The sequence below is a fragment of the Myotis myotis genome, unplaced genomic scaffold (assembly GCF_014108235.1).
Source record: "Myotis myotis isolate mMyoMyo1 unplaced genomic scaffold, mMyoMyo1.p scaffold_m19_p_14, whole genome shotgun sequence".
Taxonomy (NCBI): Eukaryota; Metazoa; Chordata; class Mammalia; order Chiroptera; family Vespertilionidae; genus Myotis; species Myotis myotis.
The window spans coordinates 37,147,221-37,165,020 of record NW_023416318.1 but is presented as its reverse complement, the minus strand read 5'-3'; the positions used below and the strand labels follow the sequence as shown (position 1 = coordinate 37,165,020).

Here is a 17,800-nt window from a genome sequence, read left to right as displayed (position 1 = left end):
GGAATTTCAGAACTTAACTTACATTTTATATATATACATATATATATATCCAGATAACAAAAAAGAGGAAAATATAAGCATCTATTACAATATGTAGAAGGTAAAAATCTGCAATAAATGATTTCAAATGTTTCTCCATGCACATTTTTTGTTTTCTTAATCCTCACCTGAGGATGTTTTCACTGATTTTGAGAGACAGAGAAACATCAATATGAGAAACATTTATCAGTTGCCTCCTGTACTTGCCCTGACTGGAATCGAACCCACAACCTTTCAGTGTATGAGACAATGTTCCAACCAACTGAACCACCTGGCCAGGGAACATGCACATTAAACACAGACTATTACAATCTCTATGATGCATTGCTGATTATATGAATAGGTAAGTCATATTAATACTGCAGGTCATTAACCAGAAACCTAACCCTTAAGTGACAAATAGGAAAGGAGAGGGCAATCTTTCTCTAGAATGTAATAAATGACTGTGGTTTTCTAAAATCCTGTATTTCCATTCATCTCAGAGTAGGAAGACTTAACCACTGTTCTGTATTAAGTCATTGCTCCTTTACAACAGCAGACAAATGTGTTTGAATTTATCTGGTGGAGAAAATACTGCATGGCCAACTTATCATCTAAAACTAGATTACTTATTTTTTTCCTTATATCATGTCTTTTCAATATTTTAGACTTACCTGAAGGATAGTTTTTGCAAATAGAGCCACAGAGGGATGAAAATGTTCAGATAACTAAAAAGAAAAAATGTGAATGAGGTCAACTCTTACTACAATTACAGATTATTTAAGAAAACCCAAAGAAGTAAAAAAGGTAATACATTAGAAGAGTGGTTCTCAATTTTGGTCTCAGGGCTGCTTAATATACTTAAAAATCAAATACCTTAAGAGCTTCCTTAATATAAGTGGGATATATACCTATTGTTACTTTACTAGAAATTACAACAGAAACATTTTAAGCATTTATTTATAGTTTAAAGTAAACATAAACCTATTACAATAATGTATCTTATGAAAATTATTTTTAAGAATAAATATTAGTGAGAAGGGTAGCATTATTTTACAGTTTTGCAAACTAGCTAATGCAATGGATTCTCACATCTACTTCCATATTTCATGTTACTGTAGTTGAGGTCTATGAAGAAAATCTCACCTCAGACAGATATATAGTTGGGAAAAGGAGGATTTATTAATAGGCTTTTACATAACTGTGGATTTTCTTCATGCTTAAGACAAAGTCTCCCAGATACCCAGACTCTTGTCCTTGGGAGATGAGACAAGTTTCATACTTAGGTATGAACACAGAACATTAAAAACAAATGGACTGTAGGGTCAAGATAATAAAATCAACGTTTTTTTTTGCTTTGTCATTCTTACATGATACTGGCTTTTTAAAAACGTGCAGGTATGTGGCAGTAAAGAATCTAACAGATGTGAGTGTAGCTTCATGCTACTGTCTTTACTGTGTTAAGTAACCAACAGTTTTAGCCATCATTTCTTTTACACCATCAGTGCCACTGTCAACATAGTGACAAAGGTAAAAATGTCCTGGTATCAGTATGAAAATAGTTGTGACCTTGCAGACTTGCTTGAAAAGGGATTAGGGACCCACAGGAGTCTGTGCCCACATTTTCAGAATCACTATATAGGAAGACACTTATTTGCTTTACACGAGAAATCACAGATTATTAAAAATATGAGGTACTCTTACACATTTAAAAAGTAACTTTATTTGCAAAAAGTACTTTCATCACAAAACTTTTCAGGGGTATCTAATGCAAAAAGCAAAATTTAACTACAGAGCTGTTACATGCAATAATCTACCTACAAAAAAGCAAAACTTATTTATAGCCAGGTACCACATCCTTATTTTGCATGCAAATTATTTAAGATTTTCTATATGTGAATGCAGAGGGTGTAAATATGGAAAATTAATGTTTATCAGAGACAAAAGAACTATGTATTAAAAAGCATTACAGCTGTGTGACATACTTCAGATTGCTTCCTTATGACAATTAACTCATGTCTAAATAACAACTCCTATATTTACTATTTGCAAGAAAAATGGAAACTTCCAAGGTGTTAAATCCATGAGAACAAATATATAGCACAAGTGACTTGAAAGACAAATTGAAATTATTTTACCTTTTTGAGTTCCCAAAAACTTGTATTTTCAGCTCCACAGAACAAAGGGTTTCTACTGAATGGATCATATGTGTTTAATTGTTTGCCACCTGAGAACCAAAAAAGAGTATTTCTCAAATGCTTTATTCCTAGCCTAAGATATCACTAAAGCCACCATTATTAATGTTGTTACCAACAGATATAATTTCCAACATTGTTGATTAGCCAGGCATCCTACTTATATTAAAAACTCAAAGACCCTTCAAGAATCTATCTTGGGCTGAAACCGGTTTGGCTCAGTGGATAGAGCATCGGCCTGCGGACTGAAAGGTCCCAGGTTCGATTCCGGTCAAGGGCATGTACCTGGGTTGCGGGCATATCCCCAGTAGGAGATGTGCAGGAGGCAGCTGATCGATGTTTCTCTCTCATCAATGTTTCTAACTCTCTATCTCTCTCCCTTCCTCTCTGTAAAAAATCAATAAAATATATTTAAAAAAAAAAAAAAAAAAAAAAGAATCTATCTTGGTACTCAAGCTAGCATGTGCTATTGCATAAATCAGGCAGCATGTTTATCCCAACTACTAAAAGGTGCCCTCCAAAACTTCTCCCTTTTTCAAATAAAAACAAAAGGTGCCTATTCTGGGTCAACTAGGTCATAAGTGTCAAGATGGCAAGTAATCTGAAGATGAAATAAGGTTAAAGTCTTTTTGAACTTTAGAGTGCTCTAAATATTTGTAATTTAATTATGCCCAGAAATAATTCTCACTTGGAACAGGTTTTACATTTCTTCACGTTTTCAGAAACTCAGGATTAAACAATTTAAAAAAGGATTTTCAGAACACACTAAAACTGCCTACTTCACAATGTACATGCTCATCATCCTTCTAAAGAGTTATTCTCAGTTTAGCCCTAAGACAACTGATGGATTTCTTTTAAAAACTTTCCTGATGGCTACCAAACTTTTTATACTTCACAGGCAAACTGAAATTTGGAGAGAAAATAATTGGACCACAAGTTCCACAACAAGTCTGAAGAAATAGATCTGGCACATTTCTTGATCCTCAAGGCTAGAATTCACAGCCTCAAATGAAGAGACTACATTTCTAAGATTTCTTTTGGCCCTAGTATTCTATTAATACACTTACTTTAGCTTGTGTATGTATATGGAAAACCTGTTTCTATCTCACAGTTTTTATTCCTAAAAGATTACTTTAAGAAACTGTAGAGGGTGAATATGATGCTCAAACAAAAGAACCAAAACTGTCACATAACTCACAATATCTAACCAAATACTTGTTTATAAATCAAACTTTCATATACACATATTTGATATCTTCATATATGTTCTATGTTTGAGGTTAAAAAACTTTACATATACAGATAAAGATTAAGAAACTAAAACTGGTTCAAAGGTATAAACTTTGACATTAACAGCTAAAGAAAATGAGATATACTGTGTACCTAACATGTCCACAGTTTTCCTACTAAATCTTCATAGCTCCAAAAGGTACTTGCTTTAATTTCTACGATTTCAATTACTTTAAAATGTGTATGTACTATCTGTAGTATTATTAATAAATTATCCACTATATTAAAAATGGACTTCTAAGGTCTTATAAGGTTATAAGAGTTCCCATTTTTAAGAAAGCAATACTGAGGACTTCTAAAATTGTGTATTAATTTCTAGTAAGATCAAAGGGGAAACCAATTTCCTCATTTAAAAATTCAAGGGAATAATTTAATATTTAAAAAACTCACCTTTCAAATTATCAAAGTGTACCCAAGATGCGGACTCTGATTTTTTGGTTTCTATATGATTTTCAGACACAGTTTCTTCTGTCTCAGCTTTTTTCACTGTACCTGTTTCTTTATCTGCATCAGTGAATGTTTCTATGTCTTCATCATCTTTTATGTCAATAAAATTTTCTTCATCATCAGATTCCTGAAAAAGTGGTTTAATGAATCTGAGTCAATCAACTGGAAGTCTGTATTCAATTTTTTTGGTGCAACAGTTTTGAAGAAGAGTCGCTTATTGCAATTCTGGTGAAACATTAAAGTTCCATCAGTGATGCGGGGAGAACCTATCCTTATTTATTAATTTAATAGACTTAAGTTTTGAGCCAACAATCCCTGAGACTCTGGGACTTCATTACATAAAAACATTTGAGCCTTCAAACAAATTTTTGACATGTTTTAAATAACCCTATCCGGTATATGTTATGTTCATTTCACAACAGAGGAAACAGGTTAAAGAGATCTGCTAGCTCTATAACCATCTATAATTATCTCCTATTAATGCAGTTTAGTGTAGTGTGGTTTATTAGGAGTAAAGGAGTCAAGCAATATGCCCACCTAGTAAACTGTATACTTGAACTTGCGTTCAGGTCTGTCCCAACTGCTGCTCACACTCTGATATGCTCCAGACAACTAAGAAAGTTACTGTCATTGAAGCAAAGAAGAAAAACACCAATCTATCTCAGAACCCACTCAATTTAAAAAGCAGTTGTAAAATATACCAGATGATCAGTTAGTTGACTCCTTAAGCCTGGTTTTGCTTTAAGGATCTCAGACACAAGATATAAAGCTCCACATATGAATGGTGGCATCTGTTCACAAGTAACTTGAAGTAACCTCTTCACAAAAGCCTTCACCCTACGCAACACGATGTCAGCTTTCAGAGATTTGTAGACAAGGTTAAGAAACATGGCTTGCTTTGAACATGTGATTAACCCTGGATCCAACATCTTCCTGTAAAACAAAAACAAGATTAACTGTTTATTCATAAAACATTTCTATAACCAGCAGCAACATAGAGGAAACTACTAACCTCATCTTAGTTAGGGATAACTTTCCTACTTATTTTAGAACAAGAGATCACTTCTGACAAGAGGTAAAATGTAAGTCAATGACCAGGACAGAAAGAACCAGGATGGTAGGGGTTAGGAGAATCCCAGGAAAAAAGAGACATTTTTTTTTCTCCTTTTCCAAATGGTTCTCCATACTCTAGACTTAACAGTATAATTTTCCATAGATACAGAACCACCCATGAAAAGCCAATCCAAGACCAAACAATGAAAACTGACCTATGAAAGCAGTGGACTAAATCTGGGTTCTTATCCTTGTATCTACTAGCTGGGTGACCAAAAGCAGCCTCCTCCACATGGTTCTAGTGAAGACCATTACATGTATAGAAAATTAAATTGTGAGGACTTCAGAGAATCTTTCATCCAATATACTAACTGTGTAACATCCTTCCATACATGCTATTCTCTTTGCCCATAATGATCTTCCCCAACTGTCTGCATGTCCATAATATCGAAATCAGGTTCCTCTATTATTTTCTTTATCCGTCCCATGTTTATCTTCTTCATAGCTTAACACACTGTTACCATTTTCTCCTTTTCCCTCCAAAGTCCAATGGAACAGGGAGTGGGCCTTGATATTCATTGTTGTAACCTCAGTGCCTGCCATTTATAATAAGTGCTTGATATTTATTGAATGAATAAATGGTTCATTCCATAGCAAATGGCTATGAAACACATCTAGTAATTGTGGATTATTTACTTTCTCACTAGGAACCCAATCTAATTTCGGACAAAATTTTATCAGAAAAATCTCTTCTTTACCTATAGCTGAAATCCGCTCCTGTATAATTTCCAGCCATTATTTTACTATTGCCATGTGAAGTAACACATAATAATCTAACCACAAGCAACAAAAGCAAAGTAAGTGGAACTAAAGGAAACAATCAACAAAATAAAAAGGCAACCTATGATGGGAAACCAAGATGGCGGCACAGGTAAACACCGGATATTGCTGCCTCACACAACCACTTCAGAAATACAACTAAAAGACAAAACGGACATCATCCAGAACCACAGGAAGGCTGGCTGAGTGGAAATTCTATAACTAGAAGGAAAGAGAAAAGCACACTGAGACTCAGAGGAGGTACGGAAGTAAAGTGCTGAGGTACGGAGTCGCATGAGGAAAGGACTGGCAACTGAGGATGCGGTTGTCTTTTTCAATCGGGAGGGAGTCTCAAGCTCCAGACTGCTCTGAACTCCAGATCTGGGCGAGTCTCTGGGGACGCAGACTCATTCGGGGAGAAACTGGACTGTCTGGCAGCGGGCAGAACTCGAGGACGGCTTTCTCTGAGGTGCTTGCAGCGATTACTGGGACACTGAGACGCAGGGCCTCTTAAGGCAGGGCCTCGGATCAGCCATAGTTGTTTTCTCCGCCCTGTTGATTTCCTGAGACCCCGCCCCACCCAAGCTGTGTGCAGAGGCTTTTGCATATGAAAGGCCTGGCCCTTTGCAATCTGAAAATTACCTAACAAACTGCAGCTGAGTCAGAGAGACCCAGAACTTCCAAAAGAAGGCCCAAGGCCCCACAGCAGCTTGCATTGCTTCACAGCTGGGCCTCTTCTGGGCACCTCCAAATCCCAAACAAAGAAGAGGAATCTGCAGATCTCTCCATAGATCCTGCTGGGTAGCCTCAGGCAGAGGCTAAATTAGCACCTCCTTAGAGATCCAAGAGTCAGGGTACCCAGTGGTCAGAATGGGACCATCCAGATTACGACTCCTCAGATCCATAAGGGACACACTCAGGGGGCAGAGTCAGTGAGCACCAAAGCCCCACTGAAGCAAGTCTTGCCTCATAAGGGTGTCTTCAGCACAGAAGTTCTCCCACCGTAGACAGAGCTGATTCCCACAGCCAATTGGCCTGGAGGACAATTCCTCCCAGTGATACCTACAACAATCAAGGCTTAACTACAACAAGACTGTGCACAAAGCCCACAAAGGGGTGCACCAAGAGTGTCCACCTCAGGTAATTGGGGAGGCTGAGCCACTGGGCCCTATAGGACACCTAGCACAGAAAGCCACTCTATCAACACAGGGAAGCATAAAAAATGCGGAGACAAAGAAACAGGTCACAAATGACAGAAATGGAGGAAAGCAAACTACTGGATATAGAGTTCAAAACCACGGTTATAAGGTTTTTCAAGAATTTTCTAGAAACCACCGATAAATTTAGTGAGACCCTCGAGGTTATGAAAAAGGACCAACTAGAAATTAAGCATACACTGACTAAAATAAACAATATTATACAGACTTCCAACAGCAGACCAGAGGATCGCAAAAATCAAGTCAAAGATTTGAAATACGAAGAAGCAAAAAACACCCAACCGGAAAAACAAAAAGAAAAAAGAATCCAAAAATATGAAGACAGTGTAAGGAGCCTCTGGGACAACTTCAAGCGTACCAACATCCGAATTATAGGGGTGCCAGAAGAAGAGAGAGAGCAAGATATTGAAAACATATTTGAAGAAATAATGACAGAAAGCTTCCTTTACCTGCTGAAAGAAATAGACTTACAAGTCCAGGAAGCGCAGAGAACCCCAAACAAAAGGAATCCAAAGAGGACCATACCAAGACACATATCATAATTAAAATGCCAAAAGCAAAAGACAAAGAGAATCTTAAAAGCAGCAAGAGAAAAACAGTCAGTTACCTACAAGGGAGTACCCATACGACTATCAGCTGATTTTTCAACAGAAACTTTGCAGGCCAGAAGGGAGTGGCAAGAAATATTCAAAGTGATGAATAGCAAGAACCTACAACCAAGATTAGTCTACCCAGCAAAGCTATTATTCAGAATAGAAGGTCAGATAAAGAGCTTCACAGATAAGGAAAAGCTGAAGGAGTTCATCACCACCAAGCCAGTATTATATGAAATGCTGAAAGGTATCCTTTAAGAAGAGGAAGAAGAAGAAAAAGGTAAAGATACAAATTATGAACAACAAATATGCATCTATCAACAAGTGAATCTAAGAATCAAGTGAATAAATAATCTGATGAACAGAATGAACTGGTGAATATAATAGAATCAGGGGCACAGAAAGGGAGTGGACTGACTATTCTTGGGGGGGAAAGGGGTGTGGGGGATGCAGGAAGAGACTGGATAAAAATTGTACACCTATGGATGAGGACAGTGTGTATGGGGGGGGGTGCAGTAAGGGCAGAGGGTGGGGTGGGAACCAGGTGGAGGGGAGCTATGGGGGGAGAAAAGAGGAACAACTGTAAAAATCTGAATAAAGATTTAATTAAAAAAAAAAGGGCAACCTATGGGAGAAAATATTTGTAAACCATTAACCTAATAAAGGGTTAATATAAAAAATACATAAGGAGCCTCATAGAATTCAATAGCAAAAAAACAAAAAACACACAAAAAAACCCCACAAAAATCTTGATAGTGGGCAAAGGACCTGAATAAACATTTTTCCAAAGACAAATTGCCAACATGTATGTGAAAAGTTGCTCAACATCACTAATCACCAGGGAAATACAATCAAAACCACCTCACACCTGTTATGATGGCTATTATAAAAAAGAGAAGAGATAACACACTTTGGTGAGGACATGGAGAAAAGGGAACCTTTGTACACTGTTAGTAGGAATACAAATTGGGACAGTCATTATGGAAAATGCTCAAAGAATTAAAAATAGAGCTACCACATGACCCAGCAACCCCATTTCTGGGTATATTGCCCAAGAAAATGAAAGCAGTATCTTGAAGAGATAGCTGTGCTCCCATGTTTATGGCATTTTTCACAATAGCCAAAGTATGAAAGCAACTTAAGTGTCAACAGATGAATGGATAAAGATGTGATAATTACAATGGAATATTATTCAGCCATGAGAAAAAAAGAAATCTTGCTATTTACATCATGGGTGAGCCTGGAGGATATTATGCTAAGTGAAGAAAAACAGAGAAAAACAGCTACTGTACAACTTCACTTAGACGTGAAACCTAAAAAAAAAAAAAAAAAAAAAAAAAAAATCAAACTCAGAAGCAGAGAACACTGGTGGTTCCCAGGGACAGAGGATGGGTAGAAATGGAAGAATGGTTGTCAAAGGGTATAAACGTTCAGTTATAAGTTCTGAAGATCTACTGTACAGCATGGTGACTATCTACACTAATAAAAGAGAAACATGGTAATTGGCGTACGACCGCTACCCTTCCCATTGGCCAATCAGGGCAATATGCAAATTAACTGTCAGCCAAGATGGCGGCCGGCAGCCAGGCAGCTTGAAACTAACATGAGGCTTGCTTGCTTCAGTGACGGAGGACTCCAACGTTCCCCGCCGGCTGCTGCAGGCCTCTGAGCCTGCAGTTTCAAACATTGTAACAAATATAGACACTAAACAAAACCTCAGCCAGCTGGGATCTCAGAGCTGGAGTTGATACAGAGTTTCGAGAACCGAAACAAACCAGATACCTGCTTTCAGGAGCGGAGGCCTAAGAGCTGGAGCCTCAGAGCTAAAGCTGGCCCAGAATAAAAAAAAAAAAAGAAAAAAAGGAGCAGTTGGGAGCTTCCGTCACCCGCCAGCCTGAAGACAGCCCTCAGCCCCTCACCCAGACTGGCCAGGCACCCCAGTGGGGACCCCCACCCTGATCCAGGACACCCTTTAGGGCAAACCAGCGGGCCCCCACCCGTGCACCAGGCCTCTATTCTATATAGTAAAAGGGTAATATGCCTCCCAGCACCGGGATCAGCAGAGCCGAGAGGCCTCCCGGCACCGGGATCAGTGTGACAGGGGGCAGCGCCCAAACCCCGATTGCTCTGCGGCTGTGTGTGTGACAGGGGGCAGAGCCACAACCTCCCTATCAGCCTTGCTCTGTTCGTGACAGGTGAAGGCGCCCCAACCCCCTGATTGGCCCTGCTCTGTGGGTGACAGAGGGCGGCGCCCCAACCCACCCGCCCTCACAGGCCCTGCTCTGTGTTTGATGGGGTAGAGCCATAACCTCCCCATCGGCCCTGCCCTGAGTGTGACAGTGGCAGCGCCCCAACCCCCTGATCCGCCCTGCTCTGTGTGTGACAGGGGGCGGTGTGCCAACTCCCCTATCGGCCCTACTCTGTGAGTGACAGGGGGGAGCTCCTCAACCCCCTGATGGGCCCTGCTCTGTGCGTGACAGGGGGCAGCACCCCAACCCCCTGATTGGCCCTGCTCTGTGCGTGACAGGGGGTGGCGCCACAACCTCCCTATCGACTCTGCCTTGAGTGTGACAGGGGGCGGTGGCCCAAACCCCAATCGGCCCTACCCTGAGTGTGACTGGGGGTGGCATCGCAACCTCCCAATCCGCTCTGCTCTGTGCATGACAGGAGGCGGCACCCCAACTCCCCAATCAGCCCTGCTCTGAGCCCGACCAGGGGCTGCACCTAGGGATTGGGCATGCCCTCTGCCACCCAGGAGCAGGCCTAAGCCAGCAGGTCGTTATCTCCCAAGGGGTCCCAGACTGCGAGAGTGCACAGGCCGGGCTGAGGGACCTCCCCTCCCCCCCCCGAGTGCACAAATTTTTGTGCACAGGGCCTCTAGTCTATAATAATAAAAGCATAATATGCTAATTAGACCAGATGTCCTTCCGGGGCTGCTGCTGTGAAGGCTAGAGCGGCAGCTGGGGCCACCGCCTTGGCCCTCGAAGCCCCTTGCATGAATTATGTGCATCAGGCCTCTAGTCTATATATATAAAAGCCAAAGTGACCGAATGACCAGTCACTATGATGTGCACCAACCACCAGGGGGCAGATGCTCACTGACCACAGCAGGAGCACTGCTCCACCAGCTTATTGAGCGGTGGTGGCAGGTGCAGTGGGGCCGGGATGAATGGAGTGGCATGGGCTCCTCCCTGGCCACCTGCTGCTTTGTGCACTACATCTCTCGGGGGATGTCAGACTCCACAGAGATGGGGCCAAAACCAGCAGTCCGACATTCCCCCTAGGGGTCCCAGACTGTGAGAGGCACAGGCCAGCCTGAGAGACCCCACTGGTGCACAAATTCATGCACTGAGCCTTTAGTAGATAATAATACTGTATTATACACTTGAAACTTGCTGAGAGTAGTTCTTAAGCATTCTCATCTACTCTCATCAAGTTTCTATGTGAGGTGATAGATGTGTTAATTAACTTGATTAATCATTACGATGTATATGTATACGAAATTATCACATTTTACACTTTATACATATATGTACAATTCTATTTGTTACTCAAACCTCAATCAAGTGGGCAAAAAACCCCTCCAAAACAAAATAATCTAATTATATTTCAAATGACAGCCTTTCAAATACTTGACCCTATAAAGCTATTATGTGTCTTCTCTCCCCAAAGTCTCTCTTCTATAAGATTCTCAACTACCATCTCATATAAGTTTTAAATTCTCTCTTTATTCTAGTTGTTGAACCCTAGAGATGCTCCAACTGATCTAAACCTCCAGACATAGGACCCAGAATTAATACAGTCCTCCAGATATGCTCGTGTGAAACCATTGCTTCTTATTCTAGTACTTCCGTTAACTTTCCCCCACTAATACTTTCCCCCACTAGTAACAGAAATAAAAACTTACTCGATGTCAGGCTCTGTTAAGTGCTTAATATATACACATGAAGATCACAAGGGATAACATACATTAACTCACTAATCTTACCAAAGTCCCAGCTTTGTCATGTTCTAGCTGTGTAACCTTGGGAAAGTTTCATAATCTTCATAACAATGCTATGAGGCAGGTTTCTCGCGGCATTTTATAGACAAACTGTGGCACAGTAAAATAGGACCATTTTTACCAATCATGTTTACCAATAGGTTATAATGAGGATAAAATAATTTGTCCAAAGCTACACAGCAAACTAATGACTGGAACTCAAATCCAGACAGCGTGGCTTATGTCCAAGAGTTAACCAATACATTTCATTCCTCATAAGATGTACAATTGTGAAATTATAAAAATGAATTAGAAGGAAATGCAAAACATTTTGGTATACTCAAACAGTTGCAAAGTATTTCCACACTGTTTAAAAGATCATCCCTCATATAGATCAATGGAATAGAACAGAGAGCCCAGAAATCGACCCGAACCAATATACTCAATTAATATTTGACAAAGGAGGCAAGAACATACAATGGAGCCAAGATAGTCTCTTCAATAAATGGTGTTAGGAAAATTGGACAGATACATGCAAAAAAATGAAACCAGACCACCAACTTACACCATACACAAAAATAAACTCAAAATGGATAAAGGACTTAAATGTACAACCATAAAAATACTAGAAGAATCCAAAGGCAACAAAATCTCAGACATATGCCAAAACAATTTCTTCACTGATACAGCTCCTAAGGCAGTGGAAACTAAAGAGAAAATAAACAAATGGGAGTACATCAAAATAAAAAGCTTGTGCACAGCAAAAGAAACCATCAACAAAACAACAAGAAAGCCCACTGCATGGGAGAACATATTTGCCAATGTTATCACTGATAAGGGTTTAATCTCCAACATTTATAGGGAACTCATACAACTTAACAAAGGAAGATAAACAATCCAATCAAAAAATGGGCAAAGGATCTAAATAGACACCTTTCAAAAGAGGACATTCAGAAAGCCAAGAGACATATGAAAACATGCTCAAAGTCACTAATCATCCGAGAGATGCAAATCAAAACAACGAGGTACCATCTCACACCTGTCAGAATGGCTATCATCAACAAATCAACAAAAGACAAGTGCTGGAGAGGATGTGGAGAAAAAGGAGCACTCGTGCACTGCTGGTGGGAATGCAGACTGGCGCAGCCACTATGGAAGACAGTATGGAGTTTCCTCAAAAAACTAAAAATGAACTTCCCTTTGACCCCATGATCCCACTTCTAGGACTATATCCCAAGAAAACAGACACACCAATCAGAAAGGATATATGCACCCATATGTTCATAGCAGCACAATTCACCATAGCTAAGATCTGGAAACAGCCTAAGTGCCCATCAGTAGATGAATGGATTAGAAAACCGTGGTACATCTACACAATGGAATACTATGCTGCTGTAAAAAAGAAGGAACTCTTACCATTTGCAACAGCATGGATGGAACTGGAGAGCATTATGCTAAGTGAAATAAGCCAGTCAATGAAGGAAAAATACCAAATGATCTCACTCATTTATGGATAATAAATACCATTATAAACTTATGAACAAAAATAGATACAGAGGCAGAGCAGCCTCGAACAGACTGTCAAACTACAGCGGGAAGACGGGGGAGGATTGAGGGGTGGGAGGGGGGGTGTAAGAGATCAACCGAAGGACTTGTATGCATGCATATAAGCATAACCAATGGACATAAGACACTGGGGGGTAGGGGAAGCCAGGGGATTGTCAAGGGTAGGAAAAAAAGGAGACATATGTAATACTCTTGGTAAAACTTTAAGCAAAAATCATCCCTCAATGGGTACATTGCAGGTCAATTACAAAGTCTGGTAAACAAAAATCTTAATCTATTAAAAAAAATTCCAAACTGTAACCACTGTCATCCCCCCGCCCCCGCCCCCACAACTTAACAAATTTTCTTACCACCTGACTTCCCCAATATAAATGTAAGCACCTCTAGCGGAGAGAATTTTGTTCACTATGCTATATCCTAAGCACTTGGAACAGTACCCAGCAAATAGTTGGAACTAAATTCTTGTTGAATGAATTACTAAATGGCTGACAGAATAAAGAAATAGAGGGCATAAGCCACACTGAAGGTCAGGTGGGGGACTCTGGGAGGGAAACTTGCATTTGTAGTTCTATCTCTTTAATATCCCAAAAGATTGAAAACAAATACAGAAAAATGTGAAATTTGAAGTACTAGGTGGTATGTATTAGATGCTTTGTGTATGTATTTTTCGGTATTTTAACAACTTTTCAAAATAAAAAATAATAAACCATCTTTTCAAAGCATGTAACATAGTTGTCCAACAGGAAAACAAAGATGAACTTACTACAAGTTAGTGAGTAGGGAGTTGCTGAGGGGGCCCTAAAATCCAGTTCTGTAAGTCTTTCTCTTGCCCCCAAGAGGGGCACTTCGTGTACTGTGAGATTACCTATTCCTCACATTCACAGATTGGCAGAGTATGTACTTACCTGTATAATGCTGCATAATATCGATTCGATATTGTCTGCTGAGAATTCATTACTTGGAAAAGCAACATTAAAGCTTGCACACTGGTATTAAAATTCACAACGTGTAACACTTTAAACAGCGTGTCAACTTGCTCCCTCACTTTGTCATCACCAGTTTGGGCATAAGGGTAGGCCCTGTTCACTCCTGTTAAAAGGGCACTAAGCATTTTTGATTCAATATCTTTTTTCTTGATACAAGACCGAAAAAAACAAAAATAAAGAGTTATTAATTTGTTAGCCAGTTCACTTTCTTCATGGGAGAGGACCATTTGATTTAAAAAGCAAATTGCATAATATTGTGCTTTGGAGCTGATATTTGAGCGAAACAGCAGCCTTTCAACTTCACCACACACAACGCCTTTCATATTGGGGTGTTTACAAAGCAATGTCTCTAACAGATGGGAAGCTTTTGTGGCTATTCTGTTCTGAGGATCTCCCAGTTTGTTTACCACCTGCACAAGAAGAGCTTTTTCTTCCTCAGGTTTGTTACAAAGAAGCTCATGAGCCACCGAAAGGGCTCGAGTTTTGGTGGCTACTAAGGAATCATGACTTAAAGTTTCTAAGACCTGCACAAATTCAGCCACCAAGTGTTTCAGCTGGTGTTCAAAATACCATAAGATCAGCCTTCGGTCTCTTGAGTCCCTGTTGCCACTGGACAACTGTTCCAGTTTGTTGAAAGGATGCTGGCTGAAAATCCGCAGTTTCCGACTGTCTGGCAAAAGGTCTGTAATGAGTAATTCTTTGAAAGTATCCAAAGCTATGAGGCACTGCTGTTTGCTGCCCTTCTTTTTCACAAGGTTTACCAGAGTTTCTACAAACTGGAGTGTGTGAACAGCATCATCCTGAATAAGAAGAATCATAGCTGCCATCCTGTCTCCTAGGGTCCCTGATGACACAATTGCCTTCATCCAGGTAGAAGAGGCGCCCTTTTGATTATTTGTTTTATTTTTGAATAAATTAATTTCATGCTCATACAACTTCTGAGCCAAAGTTTTGTACTTAGACACAACATCCCGAGGCTGGGGTTCCAAAGAATATTCATTGCTATACTCCAGATCATACCATTTGCCTCCAGACTTCAGTAACAATGCCGGTCTCTCAACAAATTCAAAGATGTCCTGTTGTTTATCTTTCTTTATTTTTGGTACAGGACTATTGTTCTCATCAGAATGTTGTTCTGGTCTCTTCTTATTTTTCACCTTACTGACTGATGTCCTTTCATTTTCTGCTGCATTTTGCTTTTTATTATCTAATTTAGACACTCTTGCTTTTTTGTTGGCATCTTCTTCGTTGGGCGGTTCATCTTCTGCAATTATGAAAGATTTTGCATACTTGGCCAAGCTCAGATTTTGAATAAATGCTTCCAATTCACCTTGCTGAAGGTCATCAATTGCTCCTTTTTTGCCTCCATCCACAACTTCCTCATTCTCATCCAAAGCAGCCAGCATAAGGTAATCTTGCTGCATAAAAACATAAAGTTAAAAAATAAATTATAAATCCAACAGTTTAGTTAAAATTTCAAAAGTTAATGTGAACCTGTATCTTTGAAATCAAAGTGTCATGGTATTGCCTGGGCTCTCAACCTACACCAAAGTAAATACTTGACAGATTAAAGATTTAAATGTAAAAAATAGAAACAAAAAATAATAGAAAAAACACACAACATAATTAAAAAAAATTTCCAGAGTAGGGAAAACCTTTTCAAATTAGGGCCCATAAAGAAACGAATGGGTAAGTTTATCGTTCTCTCATACACAAAAGACAAATAGTAAACTGGATAAAACACTGGCAACTCATATCACAGCAACTGGGATTAATGATTAATATAAAAGTTGCTGCACAGCAGTTATGGAAGTAACAACCCAATAGAAATACATGCAAAGGATATAAACAAACAGTTCATGGGGGATGAGAAGAGTGTATTTTTAAAATATAAAAAGATGCTCAACCTCACTAACATTAAGAGAAATTCAAAATCAAAACCACAATAATGTATCCATTTTTTAATCTGTCAGAGCAAAGATAAAAACATGACAGGTGTTGTTAGGGAAAGAGGGGGAGGGGGTCACTTTCCTACATGGCTGATGGGAGTGTAAACTGGCACAACCTAAGAAGGGCAATTTGCCACCTTCGATCAAAATCCATCGAAGCACACATCCTTTGACCCAGCAGTTCTGTTTCCACAAATTTTGATGACACGTACACTTACAAATATGGAAATAGGTATTCATGGTTACATACTGAAGCATTAAAATAGCAAAATACTGACAATGTAAGTATCCACAAAAACTGATAGAAAATTAAAACAGACACAATAATTTATGCAGGCATTAAAGCAATGACACAGAACTTTACATTCTGATATGGAAGGATCTCATAGGTAGTAAGAAAAAACGGATACAAAATATTACATATAGCTATAACGCAGTGCCTTTTATGGAAAAAATAATGTACATGCATATCTATTTCCTTGGAAGATACAAAAAAGAATTACAAAAATATTGCTTCCTGGAAGGTAAATTGCATGACTGGAGCTAGAAGTGGGAAAAAAGACTTCACCATGAATCCCTTCCTTAAAAAACAGAACTAACCTTTCTGTAGCACGTGCATCTATTACACACTTAAAAACCAAATACAACTCGAGCACAGAGCAAAGCACAAAGCAAAGGGTGAATCTGCTCCGGAAAGGTGCCTTTCTCCTCCTCTATTCCAACTCCTCACCCCAATTCTAGTCTCGAAACAACATTTAACAAAAAATAAGCCAAACCGTCCAATGGTTTCGTCCAACTCCGGGTAAAAGCCCACCCTCTTCCCTCTCTGACCTCATTTCTTACTCCTCTCCCCATTTCTTACTGCGCTCTGCCTCAGCCACACTGACATTTTCGTTATTCATAAAGCGTGGCTCAGTGCTTTCCTCCTTTCAGGTTTTCGCTCGTACAGAGCAGCGACGGGTTGCCCGACGCCCTCTCTCACTGTGCATGCCTCCCTTCCCTGTCTCACTGTGCTCCGTAGCACTTTTCTCCATGCTGTGTATTCAAAAGCTTGGGCACTGTCCCTTTCCCAGAGTCAGGGTGTGAGTTCCCAGAAGGCGCAGGGCTCCTGAGTGCGCAGTGAGCCTGTGCCCGGACTCGGTGAGGACCCGGAACTCCACCACCTCGGGAGCTCACAACACGGAGGCCGCGAGGTCAGGACCGGAAAGTCAGCCTCCCGACCCGATGCAGCGCCGTTATATTCCGTCAGTAAAGTGAGAGGGTCGCCTACATTCTGAGGCGACGGCATAAAAACGCTCAATTCGAGTTTATCTTGTAAAGAGCAGCGGAAAAGAAGTGGTGCCGGAAGCGCCCAGAGCACTTTCCGAAGCTGGGAACCGGGTCCGGGACGCCCTCCCGCTCCACAGCTCCGGGGCCACGCGCGGGACCACTCCCCGCGCCCAGATCCCCTCCTCCGGGGGTTCCAGGCCATTACCTTGGTGCCTCCAAGCCGTAACACCTCCTCCATGGAGAACCCATTCTCGGCTTCATTATCCTCCTCGTCGTCCTCGTCTGAATCTTCTATCCTCCCGTCAGGAACCCAGGGCCGCTGGGCATGGAACTCCAAAGGTTTCTTGGCGGCCGCCATGGTGAGCAAAGCACGCGCGACCCGTGACCAGGTTCCTTCCGGTTGGTCCGGTGACGCA

At 40.4% G+C, this 17,800-nt stretch overlaps 1 protein-coding gene across 4 annotated transcripts in view; it reads right to left on the bottom strand.

Moving 5' to 3' along the window:
- The window catches only part of CEBPZ (CCAAT enhancer binding protein zeta), a 27,821-nt gene extending 10,029 nt beyond the window's left edge, over positions 1-17,792 (bottom strand). For 2 of the 4 annotated variants that reach the window (XM_036334834.1, XM_036334835.1), the window contains exons 1-6: positions 17,590-17,791; positions 14,086-15,584; positions 4,652-4,883; positions 3,894-4,077; positions 2,157-2,245; positions 693-746 (exon numbers count right to left, since the gene is read on the bottom strand). In XM_036334834.1, coding sequence (XP_036190727.1) covers positions 693-746; positions 2,157-2,245; positions 3,894-4,077; positions 4,652-4,883; positions 14,086-15,584; positions 17,590-17,742 — 2,211 coding nt within the window. In that variant the 5' untranslated portion in view covers positions 17,743-17,791. Of the gene's footprint in view, positions 1-692; positions 747-2,156; positions 2,246-3,893; positions 4,078-4,651; positions 4,884-14,085; positions 15,585-17,589 lie in introns of all 4 variants that reach the window. The other 2 variants (XR_004971880.1, XM_036334833.1) reach the window with 2 other exon arrangements.
- Positions 17,793-17,800: the final 8 nt, after the last annotated feature.